We start from the raw sequence: 24,061 nt of genomic DNA on the forward strand, positions 1-24,061 counted from the left end.
GGGCCACGCCCTTACAGGGACATACAAGGAACAATGTGGCACCATCTCTGCCCACAAGTCCCCTCACAGTCTAGCAGAGAAGATCTATATGTGAAATAACCAAAATACAAGGTAAGAAACAAACAAAAGAATAGAGGGCCACCCAAGAAGTCAAAATAAACTGGTAAAGGAAGTGGAACAGAAGATTGTCCTCTTCTCACTAGGCCTGCAGGGGCCCCCCTTACAGGCAGAGAAATGAGTGCCGAGCCACTCACCTGTGGCCGGCTTCCGGAAGCCTCTCAGGAGCGGGGCAGGGTCCCGGGCGACCTCGGCCTGGCCACGAGTAGCAGCGCTGCCCAGGGCCAGAGAGCCGCTGCTGCTGCTGGACGGGCTGCCACTCTCGCCATCGGCGTGGCGGCCCGAGAACCCTGAAGGCACAGCATTCCACTGGTCAAAAGCATCACCCGCCGCGCCCAGGGCTCTCAGACAAGCTTACTTCTCCCAGCTCTCCCTGAGACACTGCCAGCAATAGTGGGTGCTTCCATGGCCCAACCTTGGGCTGTCAGAGATCACCACCACATGGTCTGGCGTTACAGGATCCGTAAGAACGCCAAACCGCCGTCTTAGTTTGCTCAGCACTGCGCCTTTACCAAGCACCTGCACACTCTTCACGGACCCTCACGCCGCCCTGCGAGGCCAACCTAGCTCAGGCCTCACCACCACGGCGTGCCGCCCGCCAGAGGGCCTCCTGGCTCGACGGGCACCACGCCACCTAGGTCAGACACTGCTGCCAGAGGGGGCAGGCCCCAAGATCTGAGGAAGGAGCATCACATCGCAAGTTTACACGTACCTGACGCCGATTCCACGTGGGCCCCGTTTACCTTCAGAGGAGTCAGGACAACTCGTGGCAGCATCACCCCAGTCTTTTTCTTTTGCTTGTTTGCCTAGATGCCCGAGGGATTACAAAAGGAGCCTGAGTCACCTGCAGGGCCACCAGAGTGGTTCCTCTCCACCATGTCTCCACCCACCGTTTGGTACAACAGAGTTCACATTCAACCAGCTCAGGTGGGTAACGGTGAGAGCACGGACTCATGTTACTAAGCCAGGTGTGGGCCCCTGTGTCAAACACAACCCCAAGCAGAATGGAATGTACTGTCACCCCGTTTCACAGATAAGGAATTGCCCAAGGTCCCAAAGCTAGCGAGCAGCAGGGCCATCATTCTGAGTGCTGACTCCCAAGCTCACGTGCTCCCCACTCTGCACTGTGCTATCCATGTTCCAGATGTTGCCGTGTTTGTCGAAGCAGGAGCGAAACTACCCATCTGTGGTAATGAGGAAAAACCAACCACTCTGCTCTCAGATCCATGCTCACTTGTATCTGTACTAACAGGCGGAGACCACACTGATTTGCTCCACTCTCCTGATATGCTCATAGTTTGCTGCAGAGGCAGAATCCTATCTCGTGCCTGGCCTCACCTACCCCCAGCCTAGCCACCAACTCTCCTCCCTACCTGTGAGGAAGTCCTGTAGCTGTCCCTGGGATTGGAAAGAGGCCGACTCTGAGATTCTGCAGAACAGGACGCATTCGAAGATGTCTCATCAAGAGAAACTGGCAGAGAGGGAAATAAAGATTAGTCTCCAGCAGCTGCCTGTGGCTCTCAGCCCATCCCGGGACGGGTACTTACCATCGTTTTCACCGCTCACAGTGCTGGCTTCGTTAGATCCACAGCTCTCCACGTCGGCTGTGTCCTCTGGCTCCTCTCCTTCCACTGCAGCCGGACTGCGAGACCACTGCAGGGCATCCTTCTGTGACAGCAAGGCACAACTCAGGTGAGCAAAACCCCACAGATCCTACAGGCACAGCAGTCACTCCTAAATGCGCACTGCTTTAGGAGAAGAGAGATTTAGAATACTGATAAATTCCTATCCCTTTCTAACTGACCTCTTTCTCTACAAGTTCTTTTCATATGTACGTCACGAAAGTTAGATATGATTTTGCATTCAGTCCACTCAATGTTTATGGGGCGCCTCCTATAAGCTTCACCATGCTAGTTCCTGGGGGCGGGGAGCAGAAGAGGGGGGAATTGGGGCCCTGCCCTCAAGGAGCTCAACTGAGTAAGAAAGAAAATCCAATGCATCACGATACAACGCACAGCAACAGAGGCAGAGAGAGAGCTGTGGCAGTCCGGAAGAGGGGGCAGCTAACTCAGTGAGCTGGAGGAAAGACGGCATGCAACTAGGGCCTGCAAGGAGGTAAAAGAAGTTAGCTAGCAGGGGAATGACTTGGCAGTAGCAGACAGGAGGGAGTTCTAGATAATGGGATGAGCAAATGTGGAAGAACATTCCAAATGCAAGGGAACTGCAGATTTCAGCAGGGGGACTAGGTGCATGAGGGTCAAGAGCAAGCCGCCAGGCAGATGGTGAGACACTGCTGAGGGACTGTTTGCAAGTCTCTGAAGGGCACGGAGAGGGGCATGATGGGAGTTATAGGGATTCCACCCTGGCAGTAACAGAAAGGCTGGAGGCAGGAGGAGGACTGAGACGGTGACAAGGCTCAGGAAAGTGCCAGCGACTTAACTGGAAGATGGAGGAAAGCAGGCGAGAGCGCTGCTCGATTTCATCTCCTAGCGAGGCTCTTTCCAACAGGCTCTGTGTCAGTCTGAGTTCAACGCCACCCATTCCCAAGGAAAACCAAGGGGCCACCTCCAACCTCACAATTAGAAAGGACTCCGAATGAATGAATACTGGGGGGCGAGGAGAGGAGAAGTAGAGCTAAGTCAGGGTAAGGATGTCTTCTTTAATAAAGTGTGTGAAGAAGAGTAAAGTCATGATTCTACCTCTTACACCAGGAATTTATAAAGGAAATCTACACAATTCTAACTCATCAATTTCATGCGTCCCATGATCCACTATATTGTCTTCATCAACTTACTGTCATTAATTTAAGCCCAAATTCTGCTAACTTAAATTAATAAAAAGAAGACGGCTTTTGAGATCTTTAGCTCTCTTCCTACCAGCTGTAAATGTTCCTCAGAATTAAAAGCTAAAGAGCATTTTTAGTATTAACCTTGGAATTATGCTTAGCGGCTGCCGTGTGCACAGAATGATGCAACAAACTCATTCTGTGAGTCTCAGGAGCAAACTAAGATACAATACTCATTAATGAACAGACAAAGAACTCCAGTTCCGGCGAGAGGGTGGGGGAATCACGCCTACACTGTCGGTGACAGTGAAGATGGTATCAAAAGGTTCATGCACTGACAGTGGCAGAGGCACACTCTAAGTTAACATCTAGAAACCTCTTAACCCCACACTTCCATTTCTAAGACTTACACAGGACATGAAAAGCATTAATCCCTAAAAGGAGAAAGTCGATCAATGGAACTACATTAAAATTAAGATCCTCTCTTCTGTACAAGACGCCATGAACGGAGTAAAAATGGCAAGCTACCTACAGAGCTGGAGAAGGTATCTGCAACTCATATAACTAATAAAGATCTTGTATCTAAATACATAAATCAGTAAGAAAAAGGAAACCCAGGAAAAAAATAGGCAAAAGACCATGAATTAAGCACTGCACCAAACAGGATATCCAAAGGGCCGGACCTTCACACATAAACCTATTTAACCTAACAATAAGGAAAATACATTATAATGCAAATTAAGACACAAGGAGATGTCACCACATCCATAAGAATGGCTAAAACGAAACAATACCAAGTAGCGCTAATGGGGATGAGAAACAGGTACACTGAAAATGGATCTAGCCAATCGAGAACAGTTTGGCATTATCTGGCACAGCTGAAGGTAAAACATCCTACAACCCAGCAATGTCCGCCCTACATTTGGATTCCCTAGAGAAATAAACAGATGCGCACGCGCGCGCACACACACGACACACACACACACACACACACACACACACCACGAAGCACATCCAGTGCTCATGGCAGCGACATCTGTAAAACCTGCACTATACACAACTGAAGTGACCACCAGCAGTAGAATCAAAACACGGCAGCACACAGTCCGAATGAACTTCAGCAATACCAACGCCTCTGAAAAACCAAATGCTGAACGCAAGAAGCCAGGCACAAAAGAATGCACACTGTAATGACCCCATTTGTAAGAAGTTCAAAAACAGGCAAAACTAAACTACACTGTTGGGGATACAAACACAGCTGAGAAACAATAGAGAAAAGCAAGAACAGAACTTCGGAACAGTCAGAACAGTAGCCACCTTTAAGGGGAAGAAGGGAGCCGTCGGTGGGAAAGTGTACTGGGGCTGCTGGCTGCCAGCCACGCTCCAAGTCTTGACTGCAGTGGCAGGTATGAGGGTGTTTACTTTATGACATTCATTAAACTGAACATTTATGTTGCATGTATTTTACTCTTACATTTTTACAATAAAAAAGTTTTAAAACAAAAGATAATTCCAGAATTTCCGGCAAGGAACACTACTGTGGACAGTCATTTGAAATAAAACTGTAGAATATTTAATGAGAAAGGCTGATGACGCACCAAGTGAATTAAGCAGTTAAATTCACACATTATGATTACATCATCTATTTAAAAAGAAAAAACATGTGAGCCTGTGTGCACAGACAAAAGGCAAGCGAGACACTCCTCACGTGTTATAGCCATCGCACCCCTAGGTGGCAGAGTTGTGAGGACTTTCTTTTTGATTTGGAGTATTTTCTATAATTAACGTGTATTTTTTGTGATAAAAAAATAACATTAAAAAAATTATAATGCTAGGGGCGCCTGGGTGGCACAGTCGTTAAGCGTCTGCCTTCGGCTCAGGGCGTGATCCCAGCGTTCTGGGATCGAGTCCCACATCAGGCTTCTCCACTAGGAGCCTGCTTCTTCCTCTCCCACTCCCCCTGCTTGTGTTCCCTCTCTCGCTGGCTGTCTTTCTCTGTCAAATAAATCAATAAAATCTTTAAAAAAAAATTATAATGCTAAATGTTTCTTTGACAGCTAAGTCACCAAAAGTGAGTTTCCTTCCTCTAGGTCCCAGAGTCTAGGGGAACCTAGTGTTGATTACAAATCTCATTATTAAACAAACAGAAATACTGCCCACTTGTTTGCAATTCAAACTACTACCCCAAATTTCCAAAGCCATGTATTTTCAGTAAAAAACAGAACAAAACATTTAAGAAAATGAAAGCAAGATTTGCAATTCTAATTCTGCCTTTTTAAAGGTCCTTAATCTTTCCATTTAAACTCCAAACATCCGATATCATAAATTTCCAAACATTAACTACAGACATCTGAAAAAAATGAAATGAGCTGAGAATTATAGGCATCAGATAATATGCTCTCAGACTCAAGACTTTAAATTTTTTTGCAAGGATATTTTCTATCAAGAAACTTTAAATTCTGGGGCGCCTGGGTGGCACAGCAGTTAAGCGTCTGCCTTCGGCTCAGGGCGTGATCCCGGCGTTCTGGGATCGAGCCCCACATCAGGCTCCTCCGCTATGAGCCTGCTTCTTCCTCTCCCACTCCCCCTGCTTGTGTTCCCTCTCTCGCTGGCTGTCTCTATCTCTGTTGAATAAATAAATAAAATCTTAAAAAAAAAAAAAAAAAGAAACTTAAAAAATTAACAGGTTAAGGAGCGCTCCTTTGCTGAAACCCAATTTTAAATGTTATGAAAGACAATACTGGGGTATTTAAATGTGACTGCATAGTAGATATAGAAGGGATGCAATAATGTTAAATTTCCTGAGTGTGATAATTACATCGCACTTATATAAAGGGGAATGCTCTTGGATCAATGTATATCCCTTGTGTCCCTTTCCTTACTCTTTAAAATGAGGTATAACTTACACAGAGTAAAACGCACAGATCTTAAGTATACCATCTCATCAGTTTGACAAATGCTTATCAAGATACAGAATATGTCCAACATCCCTAAAAGTTCCTGTGCCCCTTCCTAGTCAACCCCGACTCTACACTGCCCTCCCACCCCACTGAGACAATTGTTCTTATTTCTATCACGAAAAATTACTTTGCCTATTCACGGCATTATGGAAATGGAATCACACAGTATATATTCTTATGTGTCAGTCTAATGTTGATGAAACTCATTCGCGTTGCTGCAGGCATCAGTCGTTCACTATCCGTTATTACAGAGTAGTATTCCTATAGACAACCATGTGTTTACCTACTCTCCTGTTGAAGGACATCTGCATTATTTCCAGATTTTGGCTATTATGAACACAAAGCTACTATGAACATTCTTGCACACACCTTTTTCTGGACAGGTTTTCATCTCTCGTGTGTAAATATTTAGGAACAGAACTGCTGAATATGGGATGAATGAATGCTTAATTAAAACAAACAAGAAAACAACTTCCAGACATTTCCAAAGACTTCCACTCCTAACAGCACTGTATGGAGAGTTCCAGACGCTCCAAATCCTCCTCATATGGTGTGGTCAGTCTTACTTTAGCCATGCTAGCAGGTGCAGTGGTACCTCACAGGGGGTTTTTCATTTTTCTGATGACTAAAGATATTGAGCACTTTTTTATATGCTTACTGGCCATTCTCTTATCTTCCCTTTTGAAGTGTCCAAGTCTTTTGCGCATCTTTAAATGGAGTCATTTGTCTTTTTAATATAGTTGCAGGAGTTCTTTGTTCTGGGACCTTTTAAATATTGATCATGGGCATATGTTACTTTTACAAACAAATACATGTTAAACACTTTCTCTGGAACTAATTTACAGAAAAGCTGGAAGAGTAAAAGCAGCACAAAGAATACTGTCTATACTTTTTACCCATATTCACCTCCTAACACAAGTAAGTGTTCTTAAAATACACAAAGCATATTAGTTTGGCAAGGCAACTGGAAAAGAAGCTAATGATGAAAAATACTACTACTACTAAATAAATAAACCTAAATATTTTCCCCTAAGTCAGATATTGTTTTTAAGATTTTATTTTTAAGTAATCTCTACACCCAACATGGGGCTCAAATGTACAATCCCGAGATCAAGGGCCACACACTCTACTGAGCCAGCGAGGCATCCCAAGTCAGATTTTTTATTATTTTTAAAAGAGCATTTTTTTTAAAGATTTCATTCACTTATTTGACAGAGAGACAGTGAGAGAGGGAACACAAGCAGGGGAAGTGGGCGAGGGAGAAGTGGGCTTCTTGCCGAGCAGGGAGCCGGATGAGGGGCTCGATCCCACAGCCCCGGAATCATGACCTGAGCCTAAGGCAGATGCCTAACGACTGAGCCACCTGGGTGCCCCAAAAGAACATTTTTTTAAAGATTTTATTTACTTATTTGACAGAGAGAGAGGGAGAGAGACAGCAAAAGCAGGGGGAGCAGCAAGCAGAAGGAGAGGGAGAAGCAGGCTCCCCACCAAGCAGGGAGTCCCACACAGGGCTCAATACCAGGCCCCCAAGATCATGACCTGAGCCTAAGGCAGAAGGCAGATGCTTAACTGAGGCACCCTGGCACCCCCCAAGTCAGATACTTAAAAAAAAATAATAATAATACTTAAATAATAATACTTAAATAATAATAATAAAAGGCACTGTGAATATAACAAGCCCAAAACATGAATAAAATAGAACACTAAAATTTCAACTGATGAAATTTCAACTGCCCAAGATTAGGTTCTGAACTGGAAAAACAGATAACAAATCTCAGGTATGCCTCTTCTTTCTTTGTAGAGCTGAAAAGCACTTCCTGAGCAAGAAATGAGTATGACTTCTTAGGGAAGGCTGATCTGAGAGCTGCCGAATATAAATTATTAAAAACTAAGAGCATGCCGACCACTCAACAGTATACTAGAATTCCTAACAATACCTCTTTTTAAAAAAGAGATTAGAAGAGAAAGAGTGTTCAAATTTCCGGACAGTATAATTATCTACATTGAAGAGCCAAGAGATTCAAACCTAGAAGAAATTCAGTGAGGTTGTGAGATTCAAGAGCACATTAAAAACTCAGCAATAACATCACCAATTAGAAAATGTAATTTATAAGAAGACTATAAGATATAAGATACTCAGGGACAAATTTCACAAAAGAAATACAATCATCTTATAAAGAAAATAAAACCTTATAGAGAAAGGTTGAAAACTTAAAGAGAGAGCCACACCATCTTCTGTATTAAGAAAACTCAACATTGTAAAGATGTCAATTCTTCCCAAAATGGTTTGTAAATTCAATAAAATTTCAATGAAACATAATTTTTTTTAATACAACTTGACTCTGCAAAGGGCCACAAGAGCCAAAACGCTCTTGAAAAAAAAGTAAAAAAAAGGGAGGACCTGCTTTTTTTAGAAAGCTCTGGTAATTAGGCAAATAGAGAACAGGATAAAAGAGGAACAGAAGCGACCACTACAGGATATGGGGTTTCTTTTGGGAGTGACAAAAACATTCTGGGGTCAGACAATGGTGATGGCTGCATGACCTTATGAATCCACTAACAGCCACTGACCTGTACGCTTTCTGGGAGTTATATCCCAATAAAGCTGGATTAAAAACATCTTACTGAATTTAACTGACAGCTCTGCAAACATGAAAAATTTAACCAGAATCTGTAAAAACAACGTAAGAACTATTAATGTGTACAGAAAGTTTATAGATCCAAAGGTAAACTTCCACTTTAGATAATCGAACCAAAACGGTCCATTAGCGATGTTTTAATTTTGTTATATGAATCCTAGAGAGGAATTAAAACTAGCAAAGCAACCCCTGTGTATGCCTAAGACATCATTTTTAAAAATACTTAATGTAAAAAAAAAAAAAGTTCTATTGAATTTGAACTCCACTTGCATTATCAAAGCAGATTCAATATTATAGCTGTCAAAGAAAGAAAAGAGCTGTTATTTTTAAAATGAACACACTCCTGGAATACAGTTTAAAGAGAAAAAAATTGAGTTCTTCTTAAAGATAAAAAAGAAGCTTCCATCAACCAGAAATAAAACAAATTCTCATCTATGATTTGCCACCCACCACTGCAAAGTTTCTAGTCGATGGTGATGTGACCACAGGTCTATGACCCCTCCCCTGAAACCCTTGGATCTAGATGTGCTTTAGAATTCAGGATTTCTTGAATTTGGGGGTGATAATACAGTGGAGTAGGGTTTTAATGTATCATACATAAAACACACATTGATGTTTTTTGAAATAATATGCATGCATAAACCAACTAAAATAAATAGCCTGGTCAGGCTGGATCAGAGTTTTGCCACCAAATGAGTTTAGACAGGACAGGTTTTACTGCCAAATGAGTTAGGAAAAAAAAAATTTCAGTTCTCAAAGTATTTTAGATTTTAGGGGCGCCTGGGCAGCTCAGTCAGTTGGGCCTTTGACTTTTGGTTTCAGCTCAGACCATGATCTCAGGGTCATGGGATGGAGCCCCGAGCTGGGCTCTGTGCTCAGCTGGGAGTCTGCTTCTTTCTCTCTCCCTCTCCAGCTCCTCCCCAGTGTGCACGAGTGCTCTCTCGCTCAAAGAAATAAATCTTTAAAAAATATTTTAAATTTCAGAATCGTTAATAAGAGATTATGGACTGTAGAGAAAGGTCTCAGTAAAATTTTTGAAAAGATCTGGAAGTTTTGTAATTCTACTTTTCTCATCACAGGTATAAAATAAAATGTAAAAAGATATTAACGACCTAGGAAACGAACTGACGGTTGCTGGAGGGGAGGGAGGGTGATGGGAGAACTGGGTGATGAACATTAAGGAGGGCCTGTGATGTAACGAGCACTGGGTGTTCTAGAAGACTGATGAATCAGTGAACTCTACCTTTGAAACTAATAATACACTAAATGTTAATTACTTAAATTTAAATAAAAAAATAAAACCCAAAAAACGTAACTTAAAAAAATATATATAAAGGATAAAGAACAATAAAAACCCACCTTAATAAACACAATATTACCAATCCCATCAATCCCCCTGGTTGCCCCTTTTGATTCTGTCCTCCTTTCTCCCCAGGTAACCAGTTTTCTGAGTTTTGTGTTTGAGTTTTATTTTTCCTAATGGTTCAACTATATATGTATATATCCTTAGATAATGTATTTTTATTTTTTTTTTTTTTAATATTTTATTTATTTATTCGACAGAGATAGAGACAGCCAGCGAGAGAGGGAACACAAGCAGGGGGAGTGGGAGAGGAAGAAGCAGGCTCATAGCAGAGGAGCCTGATGTGGGGCTCGATCCCATAACGCCGGGATCACGCCCTGAGCCGAAGGCAGACGCTTAACCGCTGTGCCACCCAGGCGCCCCTAGATAATGTATTTTTAAATTTTACATGCTTTTGAATTAGCTTTGTGTCAATAGCATACTGTAGGTACTCTTCTGAGACTTGCTGTTCATCCAATTCTATGTTCCTGGCCTCCTACATATTGATACACACAACAGTCCTTTTCATTGCTATTATTCATTCTATAGATATACCACAATTTATTTACCACTCTTTTGTCTGATGGACATTATGTTACTTACATTATGTTGCTTATTATGTTTTGCTATTACAAACAATGGGATTATGAACTTCCTTGTACAGGCAAGAATTTCTCTAGGATATATACCTAAGAGTAGAATTACTGATTGTGAGGGGAGGCACATCTTCGACTTTATAGGATAAACCAAATTGTGGTCAAAAATGATGGTTGCAGGGGCACAGGGGTGGCTCAGGCAGTTAAGCATTCAACCCCTGGTTTCAGCTCAGATCATGATCTCAAGGTTGTGGGATGGAGCCTCACATTGGGCTCCACGCTCAGCACAGAGTCTGCTTGAGATTCCTTCCCCCTCTCTCTCCCTTCCTCTCTGTTCTTTGCCCCACCCCTACTCATGCTCTCTCAAATAAATAAATACTTAAATAAAATCTTTTTTTTTTTAATTAATGGAATGTTTTCATCAAGCCTCAAAGAAAGCCTCCAAACCACATCCATTTTACCCATTAAAACATTAAGGAAATAGTCCTCTGGAAAAACTCTCACGCATTTGCACATGGAGACTACAAAAGTAAAAGGAGATTATTGCAGTGTATTTGTAATAGTAAAAAAACTAAATATCCATAATAGGGGACTGGATAAATACCATCAGGTATATTGGTATGATACACTATTAAACAGTAGTTGAAAGAAATAAAAATACACCTATATAAACAAACAGACCACACATTTTTAATGGATCCACAAGAACAGGAAGGATGCACGTTAATGAGAGTGGTTGCTACTGGGAAAGAACAAGGGCCATAGTCCTGGGTGGCAGGTGAAGGGACAGGGGTAGGGTAGGGTCTGGTGTGGAACTGTGGAAGTCAAAGCCATTTCCCACTTCCTTTGCACAAAGGCCTGAGCTTCCGTTTAACCATGGCAAATGGACATAATTCTTTGCATCCTCCTGCGGCCTCTTAGGACTGACTCTGAGGGAATAATAAATGTATAAATGGACAAAGGGAAAGGGGGAGGAAAAGGAAGATGAGAGATGCCAACAGAATTTTGGAAGATGGATAGCAGGAAGACAGGCAGTAACTGACTCAGCAGGGGAAAGAAAGCTGAAGTCTGAGGCTACAGAGGGAAAAGCCAAAAAGCTGGCCAGTTAGCACTGCAAAACCCCCAAGAGGCCAGTGATTAAAGGTCCAGGAACCACTGCACACAAGAGTGAGGCATGGGAATGAAAACAGGAGAATTGGTTGGAAGTCTGAGCCAGAAGTTAGACCCCTCAGGTCTCCTCTCTGTCCCCAAACAATCAGGCAATATTCATCTCTAACCTCAGAAGAAAATAGGAGATTTAATTCTGGTTGGACTGAACCAGAGAGGGTCCAGAATCAGACACACCAGCTCAAGGAATGGGGGAGGAAGCGAGATGCTTCGCTCCAAACAGGAGCAGTAAGTCAAAGATGACATACAAAAAGTGACGCCATCAGCTCCCTTCTCCAATCTGGCTCCCAAAGGTCTCCTCACAGTGGTAGCCCTACAACCCCAGCCCTAGCCTGCTCTCAGCCAGCTGGCAAGAAAGGAAAGGATTTCTCTTCCCAGAAAGTGACCAGCCTAACAGAAAACACCTTCTGGTAGAGAACTGGAGATTCAAAAAAAAAAAAGCACCCGGGCCCCCACTCTCCATCACATCCAACAAATAGTGCCCACAAGCCCACGAGCCCAGAATCTGCCAGTTCTCTCCCCGCGAACGACCTATCAAGGGCCACCAGATATCGGAGCACAACTGTCAGATGAAACAGCAACCAAAAACAAAAGGATGCGAAAGGAAACAAAGATAACGAAGATTTCACAGTGTATGCTCTCAAAGAGATAGCCCCAGAACAAAAAGTACAGACCGCTCTTTAAAAAAAATAAAGGAACATCAGTGAACGTGAGCAATCTGCTAGAAACACAAAGTAATACCAAACAAAACTCCCAGCAACAATAGGTTATATCCCAAAGAACTGACTCAGAAGAAAAAGAAAATAGGTTTCATTAAGAAAGTCCCACAACAAACAAGTTCCAAAGAAAACAGAAAAGACAGAAATATGTTTCCCCAAAATGAAAAGACCTGGGCTTCCAGATTTAATAAGGCAAAATGCCCTGCAAAATGAATGAAAAAAGACCCATTCCACAGCACTGCACCATGAAATTTCAGAAAAGAGAATTGAAAAAGAGATACAAAAATCTTCCATTCAGAGAGAACACATCACAAAGGAATCAGAATGCATCATGCTTCTCAAGAGCAGTTTTGGAGAATGTAATATTTTCTTTCCTTCCTTCCTTCCTTCCTCCCTCCCTCCCTTCCTCCCTCCTTTCTTTTCTTTTCTTTTCTTTTCTTTCAAGATTTATTTATTTTAGAGAGAGTATGTGCCAGTGGGTGCAGGGAGGGGCAGATGGAGGGAAAGAGAGTCTCAAGCAGACTCCTCACTGAGCGCAGAGCCCGACATAGGGCTCAATCTCATGACTCTGAGATCACGACCTGAGCCAAAACCAAGAGTCGGACGTTTAACTGACTGCACCACCCTGGCGCCCCAGAATGTAATATTTTCTTAAATTGTTTTTTTTTTTTAAGTTTTATTTATTTAAGTAATTTCTACACCCAATATGGTGCTCAAACCCATGCCCCCAAGATCAAGTCGCATACTCTTCTGACTGCGCCAGCTAGGTGCCCCTCTTTTAAAATTCTTAAGTCAAACCCAGAATCCGATAGGGAACCCAGGATAAAGATAGGTACAGTTTCAAATAATATACCTCCTATGCATCTGTTCTCAGAAGTAACTGGAGAATCTCTTCCACAAATAAATAACAACAATAAACAACAAACCAAACTAAATTAAAACAAAAATTATATCCACACAAGATCTAGGAAAGAAACTATATCATAGAAGACAGGTGAAAAGAAGAAAAGAATTCCCAAGGTGGTGATGAAGGGAAAGTCCAGGAAAACAGACAGATGTATGTCTAACAGGGTAACCAACTCACCCCAATTTGCCTGGGACTTTCCCAGTTTTAGCACTACAAGTTCTGTGCCCCGGGAAATTTCTCAGGACAGTTGGACCCCCTACAAACAGACCAGGAACAGGAGAAAGGACGGCTCCCAGACCGACCTTCAGCAGGAATACTGAAACTGTGTGTCTGACCATACCAAGAATTTTATCACTGTTAAACAGTTTTGGAGAATGAAGCATTAGCTTCATCTTTTCTGTTTGTAATCCATTTTGGTTTTTACTCCTCATCTTTGTTATTTTACTTATTTAATTTTTAAGTGCGTGAAATAGCATGATTATAAAAGCCCAAACTACATAAAAGGTTATGCTCAGAAACTGACACTGCCCTCATCCCTTCTCTTCCCTCCTTTTACCCCCAACTGTATGTTCCACTCCTACCCATCCCGTTGGGTAACCAATTTCGTTAGTTTCCAGTTTCTTCTCGGGGTTGGTTTTTTGTTTTTTTTTTTTTTCACAAATGATTATATACACATCTATTTTATTTCCCCTTTATCCTTAAACCTGTTACATGCCATACACAGTATTTTGCACTTCCTTTTTTCACTTAACCATATGTCCTGCAATCGATCATTTCACAGTCTTCATTCTCTTCTCAGCTGCATAGAATTCCATGATGCAGATGTACCAAAGTTTATTTATACACCCACTAGCCCATGTACAGGCACTTAGGTGGCTTTTAACATTTCACAAATAGAAATACTACTATCTTGAATAACCCCATTAATCTGTACTTCTGTGTTGTTAAAGGTGCATCTTCTTCAGGGGCATCTGGGTGGCACAGCGGTTAAGCGTCTGCCTTTGGCTCAGGGCGTGATCCCAGCGTTCCGGGATTGAGCCCCACATCAGGCTCCTCCGCTGTGAGCCTGCTTCTTCCTCTCCCACTCCCCCTGCTTGTGTTCCCTCTCTCGCTGGCTGTCTCTATCTCTGTCGAATAAATAAATAAAATCTTAAAAAAAAAAAAAAAAAAAGGTGCATCTTCTTCAGAGTAAATTCCTGAAGTAGAAATGCCAAGTCAAAGGTTAACAGCAAACGTAATTTTGTGAACAATGCCAAAGCCCCCTCAAAAAAGGTTGCATGGATTTGTATTCCTAACAGCAATGTGTGAGAGCGCCTGTTTTCCCTGAGCCTTGAGACGACAAAGTACTGTGCTATTAGCAGAAAATTTTAAAGCATTTCAAATGACTGACATAACCACACTGAAGGAAGGCAGAGGTGGATCTAGCCCGAAGGAACTTTCTGAACAGGCTATTTTAACTATGTACACTTGGGCTCAAGAACTAAATAAACTATAAACAGTGAGCTCTCCTTTTAATAGATTTGTTTTTCACAGTGGAATGGGCTTGAAATTCTGAAACCATTAAATGTTTATTCTGAACTGAGCAAATGATGAGACGTAAAGTAGATAATGCGAGCCAGGATTTTCACTACTGGAGTAGCAAGTTATAAATATGGAAAGAGGTAAAGCTAGAATGAACCCTGCAGCAAGAGACTGGAATTGAGGTATCACTATGAACCAGCATATGTAAAGACAGTCAAATACAGAAACAGACATAGATGTCTACATGTACACTCTTCTGAACTAAGAGGACCCTGAGTTCTGTGGGAAAATGGCTGATTCCAAAGCTGGGGCTAGAAAATATAAGCTAATAAGCACAGACATCTTGCTGGGCCAGAAACCAAAAAAGTAAAAAAAATGTTCAGAATGAGGGGGACCTGTCAGGACACAAAAGCCATTGGTAAAGGGAGTCCCACTGGCCACCTTTGCACAATTCGTGCATTAAAGCTAATGACAGTAACAAATAACTCAATAGCAAAATAAGAATCCATAAATCCATAATGAATAAACAAATGAGGGAGAAAAGAAGGCTCTTCCTTACTGCAAAATGCCAATTAATAAATGTCAAATGACTTAAAAATCGCCACCTGACAACCATCAGATAGAGACTGTTTCAGGCAGGACTCATTCATCAGGGAATGCTAAAACTAGTGGATGAAAGTTAGATGAGACTAATGATATGAACTCAAAGTATCTCCTCACAAGATAATTCTTATTTACAGTGGAGAAAATGGCAGACACCACCTCAACCAAGTGACTGAAGTTATTATGAGAAATCAGACATAAAGAAGTCATTTGTCTCCTAATGCACTGAGAAGGACATCATTTCTGAAATACTTCTGTCAAAAACTTATTACTTGAATCTAATAATGAAAAAACATCAGACAAATCCAGACTGGGGAGCTTTCTAGAAAGTAAACGGCCCTTCTGCCACTCCTGGTGCTGCCTGTGTGCTTGTTTGGCGTGGGCCCGGTACCTCTTTGGTGAAGCGACACCTGAAAAGACTCCAGCGCTCGCCATGACCGTCAAAACGCCCAAGGAATGGAGTCAAGACTGAGAACAACGATCATATTAACTTGAATGTGGTGGGGCAGGATGGTTCTGCAGTGCACTTTAAAAGGCATAAACCACTTAGTAAACTCATGAAAGCCCATTGTCAACGACAGGGCTTGTCAACGAGGCAGATCAGATTCCGATTTCATGGGCAGCCAATCCACGAAACAGACACACCTGCAGAGCGGGAAATGGAGGATGAAGATACCCCTGATGTGTTCCAGCAGCAGACAGGCGTCTACTAAGAAGGGAACCCGTTACTTTACTCTAAAACTCTGTTTCTACAGACCAAGAAGACATTCTCAATGAGAAAACCGCAATTTGGTTCCACCACATCCTGACTACTGTGATACAGTTTTCTCGATTCTTTCATTTGCCCCTTCCCCACTCCTTATTGTACATAAAGTAACCAGGATGTGCACAAGCATACTGGGTTTTTTTCTTAACTAAATGGCTAATGGTTTATTTTGATCAACATAAAGCACAGATGGGGTAGGGAAAAATACGGCTTCTGTGAGAATACCCCCTTCTCCATTAGTAGCATGCTCATTCAGCTCTTATCTTTACAGTCCAGTAAGTTATTTTGCTCTGTTAAAACAAACAAAAAAGGACATAAAAATCCTTGCACTCCTTGTTCGGTTGTAGAATTTTAATGTTTTTCATTTATCATTGTAAAACCAAGGACAATTTTATAACATTTTTGTACATAACTGTTACACACACAGCAATCTGTCTTTAAGTAGGGATAAATTACTCTAAAAGAAATGAATCTTAAGATAGCTTTCCCTTCAAGTCAAGCATCTTGTTGTTTAAATAAACTTCTTGTTTAAAACAACAAAAAAAAAGAAAGTAAACGACCTGTACTCAAAAAATAATAAGGTCACAAAAGACAAAATTTGTGGGAACTTTTCCAGATTAAAGGAAATGAAAGAGACTTGACACAAAAATGCACCACGTGATCCAGGACTGGATGTACCCTCAAACAGAATTTTATAATTAGCATTAGTAAAACAATAGGCAAAATTTGAATTAAGTATGCAGATTAGCCAGCAAGCAATACTATGTCAATGTTAATTCTCTGATTCTGATAATGCAATGTGGTTATAAAAGAGAATTTCCTTGTTTTTAGTAAGTATTTAGAGATAAAGGGACATTATGTCTGCAACTTACTCTGGTACAGAACAAAAATAATATGCAAAGAATGACAAAGCAAATATGATAATGTGAGAAATTATGTAAAAATTTTTAAAAGAATCGACTGAATACATTAAAGAAAAAAACCCAAAAATTTAAAGATCATTTCCACTTGTAATAGCATCAAAATTTAAAAATACTTTAAAAATTTCAAAAGACAGGCAAAGACATCAATGGAAACTATAAAACACTGCTAAAAAGAAAGAAAAATCAAAGAAGACCTAAATCAATGGAAAGATATACCATGTTCATGGATGGGGGGGGGAAATCAATGTTAAAATGTTAAATGTTAACATTGTTAAATGTTAAAATGTAAAATGTTAAATGTTAAAATGTTAAATGTTAACATTTAACAATCAATGTTAAAATGTTAATTAATTACAAATATCTAGAAATATCTACAAATTAATCTATAGATTCAATGCAACCCCAATAGGCATTGTTTTTGGGAAAAACTAACAAGTTGATTTTAAAATTTATATGAAAACTAAAAGGACCAGGGAACAGTCAAAACAATCTTGAAAAAGTTATAAGATTCACACTACTAATAACACTACATGATTTCTTGACTTATTAAAATCAAGAGGGTAAGGATATTGGTATAAAGTTAAATAGACCACTGGAACAGGAGAGTATCAAAACATATCTACATACATACAGTCCATTTTTGACAAAGGCACCAAGACTATTCAAGGGGGAAAGGCAAGTCATTAAATAAGGCTGAAACAACCAGACAAAGGAAAATACAAACTTAAACCACTATCTCAAATTACACTCAACAATTAATTTGGATCATAAACCTCAATGTCAGAGCCAAAAATGTAAAGTTTCTAGAAGGAAATACAATACAATATTTCTGTGTTGGGGTGCCTGAGTGGTTCAGCTGGTTAAGTGTCTAACTCTTGATCTCAGCTCAGGTCTTGATCTCAGGGTTCCTGCACTGGGCTCCATGCTGGGCATGAAGCCTACTTTAATTAATTAATTAATTAATTGTTATTGGATAGATTTCTAAAAACATTAACTATATATTTCTTAATGACTTTTTCAAAATTGAAAACTTCTAATCACAGACACCTTAATAAAAATAAAAAGGCAGCCAACAAACTGGAAAAAAAATATTTGCAATACATATATCTGACAAAGGACTTGTATCCAAGTATATATATTTTTTAAATTCTACAAAAAAAAAACCAAACTTTTTAAAAAAGATTATATTTATTTATTTTATTTATTTGAGAGAGACAGTGAGTGGGAGGGAGAGGGAGAGAGAATCTGAAGCAAACTCCAAACTGAGCTCAGAGGCAGATGCAGGGCTCTATCCCATGACTGCGAGATCACGACCTGAGCCAAAACCAAGAGCCGGACACCTAACTGACTGAGCCACCCAGATGCCCCAGGACAAACTATTTTTTTTAAAAGGGAGAAGCTGCATATTCTTCCCCAAACTAATCTTTCCTTACATCAGGAGAAGAGGAGGAGCCCTGAGTATGATAGTAGGGTATCAGACCCCAAGAGGAGCACAGAAGGTCTGCATGCACAAGGGTGGCATGGTGTTGACTCTGTTGAGTCACAGCTCAAGAAGGATAAAATGCCCCAATAAGGAATGACAAGGGGCAGCGTATCAAAGCCAAGCTGGGTGAGGAGGGCATTTATACGAGGGCACTGCTGTGGGCAATCAGAGCCTGAAGAAGGTGAGGCAATCATCCCTGGGGAACCAGTCCAATATAGGGTGTTAGAGTCCAAGAGGGATAAAGAGGACATCTCCATCAGGGAAAGGCAGCAATAGTGATGGGGAAGGAGATTAATTATATAAGAGGATGAAAGGATTAAACAAGTAAATATATTAAATAACAGGAAAAATAGGAGCTAGATTTCTTACTGCTGGAGAAGGTAGTTACAAATATGGAAAAGGAGAAAACTTTAGAATGAACCCTCTGGGCTTACATTAGAATTTGTGGTACTGGTATAAGCTCATGGTTTTTAACATGTTCAGATAAAGCCAGACATAAATACAGATGTAACTGCATGTACGTATATGTACATGAATACACCCAAATTTCCCTTAGCCTCTTCTCCCTGGGAGGAACTGGTATCAGCAACACCTCAATAGCAGCAAGCACATCTAGAACCTAAATCTTGGCTTCTGAATACCATTATATACCAAAAGAAGCAGGGCTCCATGGAGAAATGTCTAATACTGAAAGCTGGGGCAAGGAAAGAACAAAGTGAACCTACATCACCTTTCCGGCAAGAGCTACTCCAAGAATGATGGGAGTATGTCAAAGGGACACAGAAGCCAGATTGACAAAAGCCCTAGCAGCCAAACTGGAAACAATCTGAACACCTAAATAAGTAATAATAGATTATAACCCACTGAATAAAATAGAAAACCATGATTTTACCTAAATATAAATAAACTGAAATTTAGAAGGAGAATGGGACATTAGAGTTCCCCAGGGGAAAGAGAGGAGTTTTACAGTGATTAAGCCTAGCAGATGCTACCTTAACCAAGTGATAAAAGTGGACACTATTAATAGGACAAGCTGAAATAATGAGCCATCTGACAGGATGCACTAAAAACACAGCAACGCTTCTCTGATACAACTGATGAAGACACATAAGCTGAATCTAATCATGAGAAAACCTAAGAAAACCCAAACTGAACAGCATTCTATGAAATAACTGGTTTGTCATCTTCAAAAGAGTCAAGGTCATGAAAGTCAAAGAAAGATGAAAGAACTGTTCTACACTGAAGGAGACCAAACACTTATGACAACTACAGGTAACATGTAATTCTGAAGTAGATCCTTTAGGCATAAAGGACATTACAGGGACATTCAGCAGAACTTTAATGGAATCTGTTGATTAGATGATAAAAATGTCTCAAATTAATTCTCTGAATTTGATGGATGTATTATGGACATGTAGTAGACATCCTTTTTTTTTTTCCTGAGTCTAGCTGACACACAATGTTACATTAGTTTCAGATGTACAAAACAGTTTATATACAAGTTTATATACACTATGCTATGTTTACAAGTGTACCTACCATCTATTACCATACATCACTATTACAATATCACTGATTTTGCTCCTTATGCTGTGCTTTTTATTCCCATGACTTACTCATTCCATAACTGGAAGCCTGTATCTCCCACTCCCCTTCACCCATTCTGCCCCCAACTCCTCTCCCCTCTGGCAAGCATCAGTTTGTTCTCTGTATTTATTAGGTCTGATTCTGTTTTTGTTTATTCATTTGTTTTTTTTTTTATTACACATGAGTGAAATCATATGGTATTTGTCTTTCTCATTCTGAGTTACTTCACTTAGCATTATACCCTCTAAGTCCAACCATGTTGTTTCAAATAGCATGATCGCATCCTTTTTTTATGACTGCATAATATTCTATCGCATATGTGTGTATATATGTGTACATCTTCCTTATCCATTCATCTATTGATGGACACTTAGTTTGCTTCCATATCTTAGGTATTGTAAATAATAATGCAATGAACACAGGGGTGTGTATATTTTTTCAAATTACTGTTTTTGTTTTCTTTGGGTAAACACCCAAGAATGGAATTACTGAATCATATGGCATTTCAAATTTTAATTTTTTAAGGAATCACCATACTGTTTTCCACAGTGGCTGTACCAGTTTACACTTCCACCAACAGTGTATGAGGGTTTTCTCAACATCTTCATCAACTTATTTCTTGTCTTTTTGATTTTAGCCATTCTGACAGGTGTAAAGTGGTTTATCGTTGTGGTTCTGATTTGCATTTCCCTGATGATGAGTGATGGATTTTTTGAAAAGATGTTATTTATTTGAGAGAGAGTGAGAGAGAGAGAGAGAGAGAGAGAACACGGGGGTGAGGGGGAGAGGGAGACAGAGAATCTCAAGTAGACTCCCTGCTGAGCAGGGAGCCCAACACAGGGTTTGATCCCAGGACCCCAGATCATGACCTTAGACAAAAGCAAGAGTTGAACGCTCAACTGACTGAGCCACCCAGGTGCCCCTGATGATGAGTGACGTTGAGCATCTTTTCACGTATCTGTGTGCCATCTGTATGTCTCCTTTGGGGGAAAAAAAATCTATTCAGGTTCTGTGCCCATTTTTTAATTGGATTTTTTTTTTTTTTTTTGGTGTTGAGTTGTACATAAGTTCTTCATATATTTTGGATATTAACCCCTTATCAGATATATCATTTGCAAACATCTTCTCCCATTCAGTGGGATGTCTTTTTGTTTTGTTTCCTTCACTGTGCAAAAGCTTTTTATTTCGATATAATACTGATAGTTTATTTTTGCTTTTGTTTCCCTTGCCATAGGAGACATTTTTAGGATTTTTATGGTTTCAGGTCTCACATTTAGATCTTTAATCTATTTTGAGTTTATTTTTGTGTATATTTTGAGTTTATTTTTGTGTATGGTGTTAAAAAGTACTCCAGTTTCACTCTTCTGCATGTAGCTGTCCAGTTTTCCCATCACAATTTGTTGAAGAGGCTGTCTTTTTCGCATTGTATATTCTTGCCTTCTTTGTTGTAGATTAACTGACCATATAATGTGGATTTATTTCTGGGCTCTCTATTCTGTTCCACTGATCTATGTACCTGTTTTTGTGCCGGGACCACACTGTTTTGATTATTACAGCTCTGTAGTATAGATCTTGAAATCTGGAATTGTGATACCTCTAGCTTTGCCTTTCTTTCTCGAAACTGCTTTGGCTATTCAGGATCTTTTGTGGTTCCACACAAATTTTAGTATTATTTCTTCTAGTTTTATGAAAAATGCTACTGGTAGTTTGATAGGGATTACACTGAATCTGTACACTACTTTGAGCAACATGAACATTTTAACAATATCAATTCTTCCACTGTAGCAAATATCACGTACACATTGAAGTATTAACGCTCAGGAATAAAGGTATAATGGGGCTCTAAATGGGGCTGTAAAGGTATAATGGAACTCTAAAGTATTAACACTCAGTTAATAAAGGTGTATTTCTTAATGAATCATGGAACATTACACCAAAAACTAAGGATATACTATATGGTGACTAACATAACATAATAAAAAATTATTATAAAAAAATAAAGGTATAATTCTAAATACAGAAAAAAGAAGTTCTTTGTTCTGTACTTAAAAACTTTTCTGAAAGCTTATCAATGTTACAAAATAAAAATTTTTTTTTCAATGGGCAAAACAATAAACATTCGAATAGGAAGATGACAAAAATGGTCAATAAACACGCAAAAATGTATTCATAATCATTTATCATCAGAAAAAAATGTAAACTAAAACAATGAGACATGAAGAAAAACATGATCATTTCTATTAATGCAGAAAAGTTACTGAGAAAATTCAACACACATTCATGATAAAAGCTTTCAACAAACTAGGAACAGAAGGGAACTTGCTCAACTTGATAAACAGCAAAATATCTACAAAATATCCACAGCTAACATCATACCAAAGGTGAAAAACTGAATGCTTTCCCTTGAAGACTGGGAAGAAGGCAAAGATATCCACTCTCACCACTCCTATTCAACATAGAGCCTGAAATGTTAGCCAGTGAAATCAGTCAGGAGAACTATTAAAATAAAAGGCACACAGATCAGAAAGAATATATAAAACTGGCCCTTTCCACAGATGACATGATGGTCTAATAAAAAATCCCAAACAATCACTACAACTACTAATTAAGTTTATCAAATTCCTCAGGACATAGGTCAACACATAAAAATCAATACTGCTATATGCAGGCAATCCACAGTTAGAAACCAAAATTAAAAGCACAATACCATTTATAATAGCTTCCCAAAAAATTAAATACTGAGGTACAGAACTAACAAAACATGCAAAATCTGTACCCTAAACTACAAAATGCTCATGAAAATATCAAAGATGATCTAAACAAATAAAAAAACATACTAGATCCACAGACTGGAAGTCTCAACATAGTCAGATGTCAATTCTCCCCAAACTGATCTGCTGGTTGAAATGTATTTACTATGAAAACCTCAGCAAAAAACAAACTTGTAGATATAGGATGATTCTACATGGAAAGGCAAAAAAATCAGAACAGCTGAAACAATTTTGAAAAATAATAAAAGTTGAAGGAATCATACCACCTGCTTTTACATCCTATCATACGGCACTACAACACTCATCGAAGTAGCATGGTACCGACAGAGGAACAGACATATAGGTAAATGGAACAGAGTCCAAAAGTAAAACCTTTTACAAAATATGGCCAACTGATTTTTGACAGAGCTGTAAAAGCAATTTAATGGAGAAAGGATAGTCTTCACAAATAAATGGTAATTTAACAAGTGGCCATCCAATAGGCAAAAAATGAACTTTGATGTGACTTTACACCTAATTCAAAAATTAACTCAAAAGGAGTAACAGACGTAAATGTAAAATATAAAACTCTTACGGGTGCCCAACTGGCTCAGTGAGTGGAGCATGCAACTCTTGATCTTGGGGCGTTCAAGCTCCACACTGGATGTAAAATTACTTAAAAATTAAATCTTAAAAAAAAAAATAAGACTTCTAGAATATAAGAAAAATTTTATCTAGAGTTAGACAAAGTTCTTATTATACATGACACACAAACACAAAAAAACCTATAAAATAAAAATTTTGCACTTTTTAAAAAAGATTTTATTTATTTATTTTTTAAAAGATTTTATTTATTTATTTCACAGAGAGGGAGCCAGCCAGTGAGAGAGGGAACACAAGCAGGGGGAGTGGGCGAGGAAGAAGCAGGCTCCCAGCGGAGGAGCCTGATGTGGGACTCGATCCCAGGACTCTGGGAACACGCCCTGAGCCGAAGGCAAACGCTCAACGACTGAGCCACCCAGGTGCCCCTAAAGATCTTAATTTTAAGTAACCTCTACACCCAACATGAGGCTCAAACTCATGACCTCGAGATCAAGAGTCACACACTCCACCAATTGAGCCAGCAAGGCACCACTAAATTAAAATTTTAAAATCAATAAATTAGACTTCATCAAGATTCAAAACTTTTACTCTAT

General features: G+C 39.9%; 2 protein-coding genes across 5 annotated transcripts in view; one reads left to right on the forward strand and one right to left on the reverse strand.

Annotated features, from left to right (window-relative positions):
• ASXL1 (ASXL transcriptional regulator 1) overlaps positions 1-24,061 on the reverse strand; it is a 75,670-nt gene that overhangs the window by 9,185 nt on the left and 42,424 nt on the right. For 2 of the 4 annotated variants that reach the window (XM_026503265.4, XM_026503267.4), the window contains exons 4-7: positions 1,665-1,785; positions 1,491-1,588; positions 830-923; positions 255-407 (exon numbers count right to left, since the gene is read on the reverse strand). In XM_026503265.4, coding sequence (XP_026359050.2) covers positions 255-407; positions 830-923; positions 1,491-1,588; positions 1,665-1,785 — 466 coding nt within the window. The remainder of the gene's footprint in view (positions 1-254; positions 408-829; positions 924-1,490; positions 1,589-1,664; positions 1,786-24,061) is intronic. The other 2 variants (XM_057312597.1, XM_057312598.1) reach the window with 1 other exon arrangement.
• Positions 15,800-16,069, forward strand: LOC123001265 (small ubiquitin-related modifier 2-like; the record flags this gene model as incomplete). Its single annotated transcript, XM_044385635.1, has 1 exon — positions 15,800-16,069. A coding segment is annotated over one exon (270 nt), but the record flags the coding sequence as incomplete, so codon positions are not given.

This window comes from Ursus arctos, unplaced genomic scaffold (assembly GCF_023065955.2).
Source record: "Ursus arctos isolate Adak ecotype North America unplaced genomic scaffold, UrsArc2.0 scaffold_16, whole genome shotgun sequence".
Classification (NCBI taxonomy): domain Eukaryota; kingdom Metazoa; phylum Chordata; class Mammalia; order Carnivora; family Ursidae; genus Ursus; species Ursus arctos.